Source organism: Staurois parvus, unplaced genomic scaffold (assembly GCF_062004578.1).
Source record: "Staurois parvus isolate SC_StPar_1 unplaced genomic scaffold, SC_StPar_1.0 ptg000232l, whole genome shotgun sequence".
Lineage (NCBI taxonomy): Eukaryota > Metazoa > Chordata > Amphibia > Anura > Ranidae > Staurois > Staurois parvus.
The window spans coordinates 5,666,437-5,681,974 of record NW_028318028.1 but is presented as its reverse complement, the minus strand read 5'-3'; the positions used below and the strand labels follow the sequence as shown (position 1 = coordinate 5,681,974).

The following is a 15,538-nucleotide window of genomic DNA, read 5'->3' as shown; positions in this document are numbered from 1 at the left end:
TTAAAGTATATCCAAACCATGAAAATGAATGTCTCTTATTTGCTCACTTTTGGTTTGTTAAATGCTCCGCTGAAAGTGTTTTGTAATATTTGTTAAGTGCAAAAAATAATTTTTGGTCCTACCAGAAATCTGATGAGTTGAGTGAACAGAGGTCAGTAGTATGTAGGGCGGTGGACAGGGCTGAGCAGGACAGGGATTATTAGTACATAATGAGGGGGACAGCTGGGCAGAGGATAAAGGAATCAGGAGGGCACAGTACAGGGGTCTCAGGGGGGCCCAGTACAGAGTGGTCAGGAAGGCATGAAACCGGGTACGGTCAGGAGGACACGGTACAAGGAGGAACAGGAGGGCACGGTACTAGGGATCCAAGAAAGCGTGGTCCGGGTGGCACAGTACAGTGGGGTCAGGAAGGCATGGTGCTGGGGGATCAGGAGGGTACACCACAGGGGGCTCAGAAAGACACAGAAGTAGTTTCCTGATGCAGTGCATGGAAGCTTCTGTGGAGATCTACCTGTTCTGGTGCAGTTATTTCCACCAGCCATCCTCTGTTGTCCATACCACGTGATGTTATACACAAGTCTTGGATGGACTGGGGAGGTGGGCCAGTGGGGATCAGCATAGTACAATCTTTGTGCTACTCTGCTGCTCTTTGGGAGGAGCATTCAAGGGTCAAGGCAGGGATGAGAATCCGATATACCTGTCACCTGCCTGCAGTCAACACATTGAGATCAATGGGTTGCCGATCCCAGACTTAGAGGATGGAGGGAAGGCTGTATCTGCTCCTCCTACCAAGTCTCAACCTGCTTCACTTTTAAACTTTTTCAATGCTGTGCTGCAAATCTGTGTGTGTATGCATGAGAATGTGTGTGTGTGGGTGTTTTTTATGTGGGTGCCAGTGTATGTATGTTATTGCAGGGCTTACAATTTTCCACTCGCCTGCTCGCCAACGGCGAGTGGAAATATTGTTGGGGGCGAGTGTGTCCCCCAGGGCCGTCTTGCTGAGCAGGCTCGGAGCTCAGGCCGGATCTGTCATTGGCACTGGGAGCCGTCAGACTGCTCAATAGCTGAGCGCAGTGAAAGAAAAGCAAGGAGTGTGTGCTGTGCTCTCTGCCTCTCCCTAGAGTGCAGTACCCGGATCTGTGAGTGAACAACGAAAGTACTGCAACATTTTATGGGGTGTGTGTGTGTGTGTGTACGTGTGTGTCTGTGTATGCATATGAATGTACAATTGTACATGTGTCTGTGTGTATGTACATGTATGTATCTGTACATGTGTATGCGTGTATGTACATGTATGTGTGTGTGTACATGTATCTGTGTGTGCATGTACATGTGTGTGTGTTTGTGTGTATGTACATACATTTCTGTGTGTACATGTGTCTGTGTATGTATGTACATGTGTCTGTGTGTATGTACATGTATCTGTGCATGTGTATTTCTGTGTGTATGCATGTCTGTACGTGTCTGTGTGTTTATACATGTGCCTGTATGTGTGTGTGTGTATGTACATGTACAGTATGTGTGTGTACATGTGTCTGTGTGTGTGTGCATGTACATGTGTGTGTGTGTTTGTGTGTATGTACGCACATGTGTCTGTGTATGTATATACATGTGTCTGTGTGTATGTACTGTACATGTGTCTGTGCATGTGTATTTCTGTGTGTATGCGTGTCTGTACGTGCCTGTGTGTGTATATCTGTGTCTGTATGTGTGTGTGTGTACATGTCTATGTGCGTGTGTGTACATGTTTCTGTGTGTGTATGTACATGTCTGTGTGTGTGTGTACAGGTGTCTCTGTTTGTGTTTGTTGTTGGCGAGTAACTCTAAGGCCTGGCTAGTAGCTCAGGACTTCAAATTTTAAGCCCTGTGTTATTGTATGTATGAATGTGAATGTTTGTACTGTATGTACAGTATACATGTATGTATGTGGGCATGTGTGTTTTGTCAAAATGCCCCATAGGGCATACCACTGTGCTATGAATAAAGGGGTGGAATGAATAATAGGGGTGATTTACACTAGGGTGTATAAACTCCTGAGCTCCTTCACTATGTATGTTACATACTCCTGACCTCTACACTCTGTTTGCTGAACTTTATATTACTTTTACTCATGACCCCTTGTGGTCTGTTTATTATTCACTCCTTACCTCTGCACTCTGCATGTTACACACTCCTGAACCCAGTACTATGTACATTACACACTCCTAACCCCTGCACACTGTCTGTTACATACTCCTAACCCCTGCACTATATACATTACATACTCCTGACTACCATACTTTGTTTGCTAGGCTGTATATTTCCTTTAACTCCTGACCCCTGTACTCTGTACGTTACTTTTACTCCCAACCCCTGCAATCTGTATATTCCACACTCCTAATCCCTGCACTCTGTACTTTACATGCTCCTGACCCCAGCACTCTGTACATTACACACTTCTGACTCCTGCACTACTTTTTACACACTCCTGACCCCTGCACTCTGTATGTTACACACTTCTGATACCAGCAGTCTGTACATTACACACTCCTGACCCCTGAACTTTGTATGTAACATACTTTTGACCCCTGCACTCTGTATGTTACACAGTCCTAACTTCTGAGCTCAATATGATGCACTCTCCTGACCCCAGGACTCTGTGTGATGCATACACCTGACCTTGGCATTCTGTATGTTACACAGCCTTGACCCCTGCACTCTGTATATTACACACTTCTGACCCATGCATTTTCATGGGTATGATGCACATCATTCGTGGGTAAAATGATTCAGTGTGCACATCACAAAAGGAGGGGATGCAGTTTGGAATATTCACCCTGGGCCTTAAATTTCCTTTTCCAAGCACTACCTGTGCAGCATTCTTATCAGTATTTTCTGATGACTGCAGGACACTTCATCCTATGTTTAGGAGTGGGAATAGTTATTTTGTCTTACCACACTTCCTATCCTGTGATGAAAATACTGTTCCTCAACAGATATGATATAGCGAGTCACCATTGCCACATTAAGACAGAAAATGTATTACTACCTGGATCACCCAGTGAAAATAAAGGAAAAAAAGTCAGACAAAAAGAAAACAAATACAGCTACCTCATTTAAGTACTGCTAAGCTGTAGTATATTGTGTACTTGTTCTTCGGTTAAGGTATGCTTTAGCACCGTACACTTACCTACTGCTGTCCATTTCACAAATAGAGGTTTGTTCCCATGATATCACTTTGTAAGTTCTATATGGTTGTTGCTACATTACATTTCGTTATCAACATCTAAATGATAATATGGCTTTATTCTAATTCAGATTAGAGTATTAGAGTATTATGCCTGTTACAGAACATTTAGCATGTTGATAATATGTGGGTTATGTACCAAAGCCTTGTAAACTGATATTATGTGTTTACTGATTATCTGAATTCATAGCAGAGCTATCCTGTAAGTCTCAGCGCTTAACTATCCCACCCTTCGTCTAAAAGCTGATTTAACATCTTTATTTTTTAAGCTATATAGAATAGGATTCAGCATGGGGACAATAGCAGCGTTAAACAAAGAGAAAAGTTTAGTTGGACCCAAACTGTTACTTGGTATTGCATACTGTAAAATCAGAGTCATGTATAGCAGTATGATGACCATGAGGTGTGATGAACATGTGTAGAAGGCTTTACGTCTGCCAGAACTAGAACGTATCTTTAGTATGGTGGTGATTATAAAAACGTAAGAAATGAATGTAAGGCAAAATGGAGTTATGATAAAAAGAATTATCCCTTGTATAAAGGTCAGTGCTTTCAAAATAGAGACATCACTGCAAGCTATTCCTATTATGGGAACAAGGTCACAGCAGAAGTGATTGATTTCATTGGTTGAGTAACAAGAGATATTAGCCATTAGGACAGAATAGGGAACAACTTGTATAAAACCTAGCAACCAACAGAACAAAGCTAACACACCACAGGTTCTAAAATTCATTACCAAATGATAGTTCAAAGGCTTACAAATAGCTACATATCGATCAAAACCCATAGCAGTCAAGATGAACAGTTCATGACCTGATAATGATCCAAAAAAGTAACACTGCATCATAAATGCAAAGATCCCCACAGTATTATCTTGTGTGATAAAATTGACTAGGATCCTATGTAGGGTGACTGTAGAAGAAGACATGTCCACTATGGACAGGTTGGAGAGGAAGAAATACATGGGAGTGTGGAGGTGATGATCCAAGCTAACCAAGATAAATATTATCATATTACCTCCAAGAGTGACGATATACATAATCAGAACAAGAAGGAAGATCGGAACCTGCAGCTCGGGTGCTTCTGATATTCCTTTGATGATAAAATAAGTAACATGTGTCTGGTTTACAATCATTTCAATGAAATAGAAATGTTTATCTGGATTCCAGAGGCAAAGTTCTCTCAGATAATGTTATGTTAATGAAGCTCAAGTATTTGTATAATTCTTTTATAATGTGTTTTGTATGAAGATCTGTTTGAAGGCATCTTAAAAGGTGCATGAAGTATTGTAATCCATAGACTTCTTGATCCTACTTACCAAAGTTGAATTACTGATGCCTCTGTGCTGCTCCTACATATGCAATGGCTTTAACATATTCACTGACCTCAGATTATTGATTTCAACATACTATAGATATACTTGCACTGAGTGAAAGGTACTGAAAAACATAATTACTGTACCATACCACTAAACAGAAAGCAGTCTTTATAGGAAATATGGCTGCCCTGTGTACATTTATAATTACAAACTATATAGATTTCTAACACAATAACATGCATTGATAAAAATAGTCTACGGATATTACTTAAAATAAGTTGATCACTTTCAAAAGAATACAAAATAGAGGAAAAAATTAGTCTTCTTTAAGCATTAAAATTGTTATACTTTTTGGAGAATTTGTCCTCCTTTTCAAGGGAAATACAAAAACAATATTTAATTAACTATCAGCTTAGCTTTTCTGACACATCTTCACTGAATAAAAAAATTTAGTGAATAAAAAATGTGTGTTCAGTTTCTTTTCCATATTAGATGAATGGTAGAATTCTGAACAACAGACGTGTGTGTATATATAGTAGATCTTGCTACCTATAATGAATTCCCCAAGCACTAGACATACTCAGTCAGAGCTGATATATCATTCTTCTTAATTAGTCAGCCATATTGACATATTTCGGATTTTAAAAGAAATATGAAAGGGTGCTTTTTGCAAATTGAACTGTCTTAAATTTGTTTTTATTTCATTGCATGATGTGGGGAAGGGTTATCGTACATAAGAATTTAAAGAAATATTTGACATGGTGGGATTTTTAAGGCACAACACAACGTTCCTCTTAAAATATACATTTTATTTGATTAAAACATTTTTTTTTTAATATGTATGTACAAATTACAATCTAAAATCACAAATGCCTTGAAAGCTGCAGCTCAAAATACCATACAAATTTCAGATTCTCAGAAAGCACAACATGTTTCTGGATTTTATACACTTCATCAGGAGATAGAGATGATTACCACTAAATATGAAAAAAAAATATATATTTTATTAACGCATATTATTGTATTCCACCTAATATGTATCTATGATTTTTGTTTTCCATTTACCTGAATATGTCCACAAGAAAAAGAAAAACACAGAGGAAGAGTCAATACCAGAGGCTCAGATAGAGAGGCACATGTGGGTGTCAGAATCCCACTAAAGTGGTTGCAAAGAAGTACTACAAAGCCATGTTGGTGGATTATCACATAAACTTGATTAAATGGACAAGCCATATGTTGTTGGAGTCATCTGCAATGTATAACAAATAGTTTTTTATTTTTCTTATAATTTCTTAAAAATTATCCCAAATATATACATTTATATAAACATACACATGTCCATATAGCTATCCCTCAAAAGGCATATTATCACGTACATGCATGTGTGCATATATTAGCCGTACATACATGCCTTTGCTTTGTTGGCCATCTTGAATTATCCAAGATGCCGACCAATGCTCACAGGTGCACCATCCCAGAGTGGAAGCTCTTAGAGATACCCCTACAATCATATTATAGATGCAACAACTAGGAGGCACTTGTGATAGGTGAAGTCTATTTTAATTTGGCCCTACTTGTTTGTGCAGTGACTTTTAAGTCTAACATACATGAAAATAGTAGTTAATATTTGGTTACCCTTTGGGACTCTACTTTATTAGCTACTCTTTCACATTAAATTATATGAAATTGTTGAACATTACCTATGGTCAAAAGTATGTGGAAACCCACCCAAATCATTGAGTTCAGTTGTTTCCAATGAGGCATTTTATTAATGCTACTGTATACAAAGACATTTTTGACATTTGAGCAATTCCAACTTTGTGGCAAAGGTTTGGGGAAGGCCCTTTTCTATTTCAGCAGGACTGTGCCCCTGTGCACAAAGCCGGATCCAGGGGCATAGATAAAGTAGGGTAAAGGGGGTCTGAACCCCCCCAGAGGAGAGTTGCCAAGCATCCCTGCAGGCTGCATCCCTCGAAATTTCCACTCGCCCGTGAGTGGAAATAAGGAGGCGGTGGCGAGCAGCGCCGGCGCTAGGGGTGTGTGGAAGGGGCAGGGGAATGAAGCAGCTGAAAGCCATCGGAGAGAGAGGAGGAGATGTGGCTTCCAGCTGCAGGAAATTGCTGCTTGTCACCTCAACCACCGCCACCCCTCCCACACACCCCTTGCCTCAGTGCTGCTCGCCGCCTCCACCGCTGCACAGAATAGTTTTCTTTCTGTCCCCTCTCCCTCCCACCGCCACTGTGTTCTTCTCACTGCCCACCCCCTCCCTCCATCCTCCGCACTAATAGGAGAAGAGGGGAGAGAGGCTATATCTGTTCTGTCTCCCCCTGTGCCCACCCACACTTCAGTCCGTGCAGTTTCAGAGAAGGTGTGGGTGGGAAACTGAACAAAGCAGCCGACAGTCACAGCTCTAATGCTTCTGAAGGAGTCATAGTGAGTTTGACCCAACCTTCCTTCCACCCCCCCTCCCTTCCACCCCCCTCCCTTCCTTTCACATCCCCTCTTCCTTCCATCTTTCCACCCCCCCTCCTTCCATCTTTCCACCCCCCTTCCTTCCATCTTTCCACCCGCTTCCTTCCATCCTTCCAACCCCCTCCCTTCCTTCCACCCACCCCTCCATTCCTTCCACACACCCCTTCCTTCTTTCCTTCCTTCCCTTCCTTCTTTTTAACCCACCCCTTCCTTCCTTTACCCACACCTCCCTTCCACCCCTCCCTTCCTTCCTTCCACCCCCCATCCCTTTCTTCCACCCCCTTTCCTTCCATCCTTCAAACCCCACCCACCCTTTTCTTCCAACCCCTCCCACCAACCCACCCCTTCCTTCCTTCCAACCCCTCACACCCACCCACCCCTTCCTTCCACCCCTTCTTTCCACTTACCCCTCTCTCCCTTCCTTCCACCCCCTACCCCACCCTTCCTTCAACCCACTCCTTCCTTCCACCCCTTCCTTCCACCCACCCCTCTCTTCCATCCACCCCTTCCTTCCACCCACCCCTTCCACCCACCCCTCCCTTCCTTCCATCCACCCCTCCCTCCCTTCCATCCACTCCTCCCTTCCATCCTTCCACCCAGCCCTTCCATCCTTCCACCCACCCCTTCTATCCATCCACCCACCCCTTCCTTCCTTCCACCCACCCTCCCTTCCTTCCTCCCCTCCTTCATTCCAACCACTCCTCCCTACAACCCACCATCCTTCCTTCCTTCCTTCCTTCCTTCCTTCCTTCCTTCCTCCCTCCCTCCCTTCCTCCCTCCCTTCCATCCACCTCTTCTTTCCTTCCACCCTACCTTCCATCTACCCCTCCTTTCCTTCCATCTACCCCTCCTTTCCTTCCACCCAACCCTCCTTTCCTTCCTTCCACCCACCATTCCTTTCTTTCTTTTCACCCCTTCCTTCCACCCACCCTCCCACCCATCCCTTTCTTCCTTCCACCCACCCTCCCTCCCACCCATCCCTTCCTTCCCTCCTTCCACCCACCCTCCCACCCACCCCTTTCCTTCCTTCCATCTACCCACCCCTTCCTTCCTTCCATCCACCCACCCCTTCCTTCTTCCACCCACCCACCCCTTCCTTCCTTTCTTTCACCCCTCCCTCATCTCCTTCCTTCCACCTTCCTTCTTTCCTTCCATCCCTTCACCCCACCCCTTCCTTCCTTCCACCCCCCTTCCTTCCACCCCTCCCTTCCTCCCACACACCCCTTCCTTCCATCCACCCCTTCCTTTCATTCCTTCCATCCATCCCTTCCTTTCCTTCCTTCCATCCATCCCTTCCTTTCCTTCCTTCCATCCACCCCTTCCTTCCACCCCTGCCCTCCTTTCAACCCACCCCTCCTTTCCTTCCTTCCATCCACCCCTTCCTTTCATCCACCCCTCCTTTCCTTCTTTCCTTCCACCCCTTCCTTCCTTCAACCCACCCCTTCCTTCCTTCCTTCCTTCCACCCCTCCCTCCTCTCCTTCCTTCCAACCTCTCTTCCTTCCTTCCTTCCTTCCTTCCTTCCTTCCTTCCTTCCTTCCTTCCTTCCTTCCTTCCTCCCCTTCCTTCCTTCCTTCCTTCCTCCCCTCCCTCCTATCCTTCCTTCCACCTACCCCTTCTTTCTTTCCTTCCTTCCCTTCCACCCACCCACCCCTCCCTTTCTTCCACCCCTCCCTTCCTTCCTTCCACCCCTCCCTCCTCTCCTTCCTTCCACCCACCCGTTCCTTCCACTCCTCCCTTCTTTCCTTCCATCCACCCCTTCCTTCCACCCACCCACCCCTCCCTTCCTTCCACCCACCCTTTACTTCCGTCCACCCACCCCTCCCTTCCTGCCACCCACCCTTTACTTCCATCCACCCACCCCTCCCTTCCTTCCATCCACCCTTTACTTCCGTACACCTACCCCTCCCTTCCTTCCACCCACCCTTTCCTTCCGACCACCCACCCCTTCCTTTCTTCCACTCCTCCCTTCCTTCAAGGGGGAGGGGGTAAAAATGCAGCTCAGCTGTGATCTAAAGACATGGTTTGATAAGTTTGGTGTGAAGGAACTAATGTGGCCTGCACAAAGACCTGTTCTAAACCCTACTGAACAGGGTTAATTGAGGTTTTGAGGTTAATTGAAATGGTGATTGCACGCTAGCCCACTCCGCAAAAAGCAAAAATTCTGAAATTAGTAAGGTGCAAACCTGTATGCTATTTCCATTGTCAGTATTAAAAAAAGGACACTTCTGTTTTTTTTTAATGGATGATAAATGCCTGTTAAAGTGCTCAGAAATAGTGTCTTGTTCAAACAGGCTTTCTAGCTGTGGTGCAACCTATATTCCATTTTCATTGTCAGTTTCCAAAAAAGACACTAATTTTTAATGGATGCTAAATGCCTGCTCAATCACTCATTTCAATCAAATTACAACCCATCTATACAGTAATAAAATAATAAAAGTAATTAAAAACATATTTTAGATTTCAAGGTTCAATCTGTTTTCTCTCTCTTTACACAAATTGCAGCATATATGATAGAGGATTATAAGATATCTTTCAAAACTGTTCCATTTTTCAGCCTTAAAACTTACAAACTATCTCTAAAATGTCTTTCTTTTTTATCTCATGTAATCTTTGTGCTCTCTTTCTCTGTAGTAGTTGAAAAGCACAGACTGCAAAAATATCTGCATCAAAGTTTTACAGTTTTTAGGTTTTCAGTCTGATAAAAAAAAACCATGTGATTTGTTTATACCAAATCAGGTTACATAGTTACATAGATTATAAGGCTGAAAAAGACACATGTGCATCTAGTTGAGTTTGTGTGTGTGATTTTCATTCCCTAACAATTCCCATAGCCTTGTACATTTTATTCCTGAGGAAGACATCTAAAAGTTAAGCTGTTGACACTCTCAGTTAGTACGACTTCCAGGGGAGGAAGTTTCACGTTTTTTACTGATCTAACAGTATGAATCCTTTTCACAATTGAAGGTTAAACCTCCTTTCTTCTCATCTCAAACTGTGGCCCAGTGTGCTCTTCAAGGACCTTAGAGTAAACAGTTTATTAAAGTTACTGGAGTTACGTTTGATATATTTGTACATTGTAATCACATCCCCTCTTAAGCTCCTCTTCTGCACAGTTAACAACTGTAATCTATGTAATCAACACTTATATCCATGGTCCCCCACATTCATTTTGCTGCCATTATCTGAACTCTTTCTAATTCAACAACACCAGTCCTGAGTGTTGGTGACTAAAACTGAACTGCATATTCAAGATGAGGCCAAACCAGTGTTTTGTAAAGATGACAGAGTGTATCTCTGAAATGTGTGCCCTTTTTAATGCATGCGAGCATTTTTTCTAGCTTTGTTTGTGGCTAATGTCCACTTGACTGCCCCACCCTCCCTCCCACCCATCCCTTCCTTCCCTCCTTCCACCCACCCTCCCACCCACCCCTTTCCTTCCTTCCATCTACCCACCCCTTCCTTCCTTCCTTCCATCCACCCACCCACCCACCCCTTCCTTCTTCCACCCACCCACCACTTCCTTCCTTTCTTTCACCCCTCCCTCATCTCCTTCCTTCCACCTTCCTTCTTTCCTTCCATCCCTTCACCCCACCCCTTCCTTCCTTCCACCCCCCTTCCTTCCACCCCTCCCTTCCTCCCACACACCCCTTCCTTCCATCCACCCCTTCCTTTCATTCCTTCCATCCATCCCTTCCTTTCCTTCCTTCCATCCATCCCTTCCTTTCCTTCCTTCCATCCACCCCTTCCTTCCACCCCTGCCCTCCTTTCAACCCACCCCTCCTTTCCTTCCTTCCATCCACCCCTTCCTTTCATACACCCCTCCTTTCCTTCTTTCCTTCCACCCCTTCCTTCCTTCAACCCACCCCTTCCTTCCTTCCTTCCTTCCTTCCTTCCACCCCTCCCTCCTCTCCTTCCTTCCAACCTCTCTTCCTTCCTTCCTTCCTTCCTTCCTTCCTTCCTTCCTTCCTTCCTTCCTTCCTTCCTTCCTTCCTTCCTCCCCTTCCTTCCTTCCTTCCTTCCTCCCCTCCCTCCTATCCTTCCTTCCACCTACCCCTTCTTTCTTTCCTTCCTTCCCTTCCACCCACCCACCCCTCCCTTTCTTCCACCCCTCCCTTCCTTCCTTCCACCCCTCCCTCCTCTCCTTCCTTCCACCCACCCGTTCCTTCCACTCCTCCCTTCTTTCCTTCCATCCACCCCTTCCTTCCACCCACCCACCCCTCCCTTCCTTCCACCCACCCTTTACTTCCGTCCACCCACCCCTCCCTTCCTGCCACCCACCCTTTACTTCCATCCACCCACCCCTCCCTTCCTTCCATCCACCCTTTACTTCCGTACACCTACCCCTCCCTTCCTTCCACCCACCCTTTCCTTCCGACCACCCACCCCTTCCTTTCTTCCACTCCTCCCTTCCTTCAAGGGGGAGGGGGTAAAAATGCAGCTCAGCTGTGATCTAAAGACATGGTTTGATAAGTTTGGTGTGAAGGAACTAATGTGGCCTGCACAAAGACCTGTTCTAAACCCTACTGAACAGGGTTAATTGAGGTTTTGAGGTTAATTGAAATGGTGATTGCACGCTAGCCCACTCCGCAAAAAGCAAAAATTCTGAAATTAGTAAGGTGCAAACCTGTATGCTATTTCCATTGTCAGTATTAAAAAAAGGACACTTCTGTTTTTTTTTAATGGATGATAAATGCCTGTTAAAGTGCTCAGAAATAGTGTCTTGTTCAAACAGGCTTTCTAGCTGTGGTGCAACCTATATTCCATTTTCATTGTCAGTTTCCAAAAAAGACACTAATTTTTAATGGATGCTAAATGCCTGCTCAATCACTCATTTCAATCAAATTACAACCCATCTATACAGTAATAAAATAATAAAAGTAATTAAAAACATATTTTAGATTTCAAGGTTCAATCTGTTTTCTCTCTCTTTACACAAATTGCAGCATATATGATAGAGGATTATAAGATATCTTTCAAAACTGTTCCATTTTTCAGCCTTAAAACTTACAAACTATCTCTAAAATGTCTTTCTTTTTTATCTCATGTAATCTTTGTGCTCTCTTTCTCTGTAGTAGTTGAAAAGCACAGACTGCAAAAATATCTGCATCAAAGTTTTACAGTTTTTAGGTTTTCAGTCTGATAAAAAAAAACCATGTGATTTGTTTATACCAAATCAGGTTACATAGTTACATAGATTATAAGGCTGAAAAAGACACATGTGCATCTAGTTGAGTTTGTGTGTGTGATTTTCATTCCCTAACAATTCCCATAGCCTTGTACATTTTATTCCTGAGGAAGACATCTAAAAGTTAAGCTGTTGACACTCTCAGTTAGTACGACTTCCAGGGGAGGAAGTTTCACGTTTTTTACTGATCTAACAGTATGAATCCTTTTCACAATTGAAGGTTAAACCTCCTTTCTTCTCATCTCAAACTGTGGCCCAGTGTGCTCTTCAAGGACCTTAGAGTAAACAGTTTATTAAAGTTACTGGAGTTACGTTTGATATATTTGTACATTGTAATCACATCCCCTCTTAAGCTCCTCTTCTGCACAGTTAACAACTGTAATCTATGTAATCAACACTTATATCCATGGTCCCCCACATTCATTTTGCTGCCATTATCTGAACTCTTTCTAATTCAACAACACCAGTCCTGAGTGTTGGTGACTAAAACTGAACTGCATATTCAAGATGAGGCCAAACCAGTGTTTTGTAAAGATGACAGAGTGTATCTCTGAAATGTGTGCCCTTTTTAATGCATGCGAGCATTTTTTCTAGCTTTGTTTGTGGCTAATGTCCACTTGACTGCCACCAGCCAATATACATCCTCAAAGAATGATAACAGGTTGGTCTTTCATGAATCCATGCTTGTTGTCACTTAACCGCATGCCGCCCAGCCACTGTACATATACGGCGGCAGGGTGGCACTCGCAGGCAAAACCATGTTTTAAGACGTGTGTTTTGTAAACAAATAGGGGGCGCGCGCGAAGCGCGCCGCCGCCCTATTTGTCCCGCGGATCACCGCCGCAGATGTCAGTCGCCGGGTCACAGCCGCTCGTTAGCGGCTATGTTCCGGCAATCGGTGGCAAACAGTGGCTGTAGCTGTGCTGTCTGTCACTTCCCTGTCAGCTCGAGGATGAGCTGATCAAGAAAGAAGAGTTTCTCTTTCTTGATCAGCCTTGTCCCGCCCAGTACAAACCCCCGCCCCCTAGTAAAACACTCCCCTCACTCCTATAACCCTTCCCTGCAAAATAAAGTTAACCCCTTCCTCCCCATTGCCATTAGTACAGTGTCAGTTTTTTTTTTTTGCACTGTTCACTGTATTAGTGTTTTTGGGGATGTCAGTGACCCCAAGTCAGTACCCCCCAATGTCAGAATGTCCGCCGCAGTCCTGCAGTCCCGCCATAAGTCGTTGGTCACTGCCATAAGTCCCTGATCGCCGCCATAATTCGCTGATCGCCGCCATTATTAGTATGAAAAAAAACCCTAAAAATCCCAGTATCTTTCCCGCCATTTGTAAACGCTATAACTTTCACGTAAACCAATTAATTTACACGTATTTTTTTTTTTTTTAAGCAAAGACATGTCGCAGAATGCATTTTGGCAGAAATTTATGACAAAATTTGATTTTTGCATTTTTTTTTTACTGGACATGTTTTATAGCAAAAAGTCCAAAATATTGTTTTTTTTCCTCAAAATTGTCAGCCTTTTTTTTATAGCGCAAAAAATAAAAACCACACAGGCGATCAAATACCACCAAAAGAAAGCTCAATTTGTGGGGGGAAAAAAGGATGTAAATTTCATTTATGTACCATATTGCATGACTGCGCAATTGTCCGTTAAACTAGCGCAGCGCTGTATAGCAGAAAAATGGCGTAAGTTGCAGTATTTATACTATAGTTTGTAAACGCTATAACATCCACACAAAGCAATCAATATACACTTATTGGGATTTTTTTTACCAAAAACATGGAGCTGAATACATTTTGGCCTAAATTTATAACCAACTTTGAGTTTACTATACAGTTTTTATAGCTGAAAGTAAAAAATATTGTTTTTCTTCAAAATTTTTGGCCTTTTTTTGTTTATAGCGTGAAAAATAAAAAGCGCACAGGCGATCAAATACCACCAAAAGAAAGCTCAATTTGTGGGGGAAAAAAGGATGTAAATTTCATTTATGTACCGTATTGCATGACCGCGCAATTGTCCGTTAAACTAGCGCAGCGCTGTATAGCAGAAAAATGGCGTAAGTTGCAGTATTTATACCATAGTTTGTAAACGCTATAACATCCACACAAAGCAATCAATATACACTTATTGGGATTTTTTTTACCAAAAACATGGAGCAGAATACATTTTGGCCTAAATGTATAACCAACTTTGAGTTTACTATATATTTTTTATAGCTGAAAGTAAAAAATATTGTTTTTCTTCAAAATTTTTGGCCTTTTTATGTTTATAGCGTGAAAAATAAAAAGCGCACAGATGACCAAATACCACCGAAAGAAAGCTCTATTTGTGTGAAAAAGAGGACGTAAATTTCTTTTGGGTGCAGCATTGCATGACCGTGCAATTATTAGTTGAATTAGTGCAGCGCCGAGTAGCAAAAAGAGGCCTTGTCATTAAGGGGGGTAAATCCTCTGGAGCTCAAGTGGTTAATATATCTTTTTCACAGACAAATGTATACATAGAGTCCCTTACTATTCCCTCAATTACCTTACATACTATTGATGTTAGCCTGACTAGCCTGTAGTTTCCTAGTCTATCTCAATCCCTTTCTGTAAATTAGTACCACATTTGCTCTACACCTAGCAGTTGCTACCATTCCAGTCACTAATGTGTCTTTAAAAACTAGAAATAGTGTCTACGTCATGTCTCTCTGACATAAAATTTGTGCCTATAAGCCCAATACTAATCTTTATTTAGATATTTTATCAGCAGCACTTCCTATGCTTTACCTTTGACTGAAATAGCAGATTTTCAATATGGCCATGGTAATCTCACCCTTTTAGAGTGGGGATTGGGGGGGAGGACTTCTGGTGGTTTAGGGTTACTTATTGTGTTTGCGTTGGACGGAGGTGGATAAATCCAAATCTCTGAATCGTAACATAATGAATGAATCTGAAATTAATTTTGTGCCATTCATTACTGTCAGATGAGCAAGACTCCAGTCAATATCATCCAATGAGCTCATTCCCTTTTCATTGTGGCTTGGACCAGCAGGGATGAAAATCTTTCAAAATAATTTATGAAAATAAAAATCGAATACACGAAACAAAACCAAATATACAAAATAAATTCTGAAAATGAATCATTCTAACATAACGAATATGATGAAATTAAAATATTAACTTATTGAATGAATACAAAACAAAACACATTTTTCCGGCATCACCATCTCTGTTTCTCAATAGTCCTCCATTTTTGTAGTGAGGATTTAGGCACTTTCACAGGTTTAGTCTGATAATTTCATTTTTCTGAATAATAGTGTTAACCTGTTAATGCAAAAAAATAATTAAG

At 42.6% G+C, this 15,538-nt stretch overlaps 1 protein-coding gene across 1 annotated transcript; it reads right to left on the bottom strand.

The window, feature by feature from the left end:
• Positions 1-3,446: 3,446 nt before the first annotated feature.
• Positions 3,447-4,361, bottom strand: LOC149460285 (olfactory receptor 6C3-like). Its single transcript, XM_089679934.1, has one exon. It carries the CDS (start codon positions 4,359-4,361, stop codon positions 3,447-3,449), a length of 915 nt encoding a protein of 304 aa, XP_089536060.1.
• Positions 4,362-15,538: the final 11,177 nt, after the last annotated feature.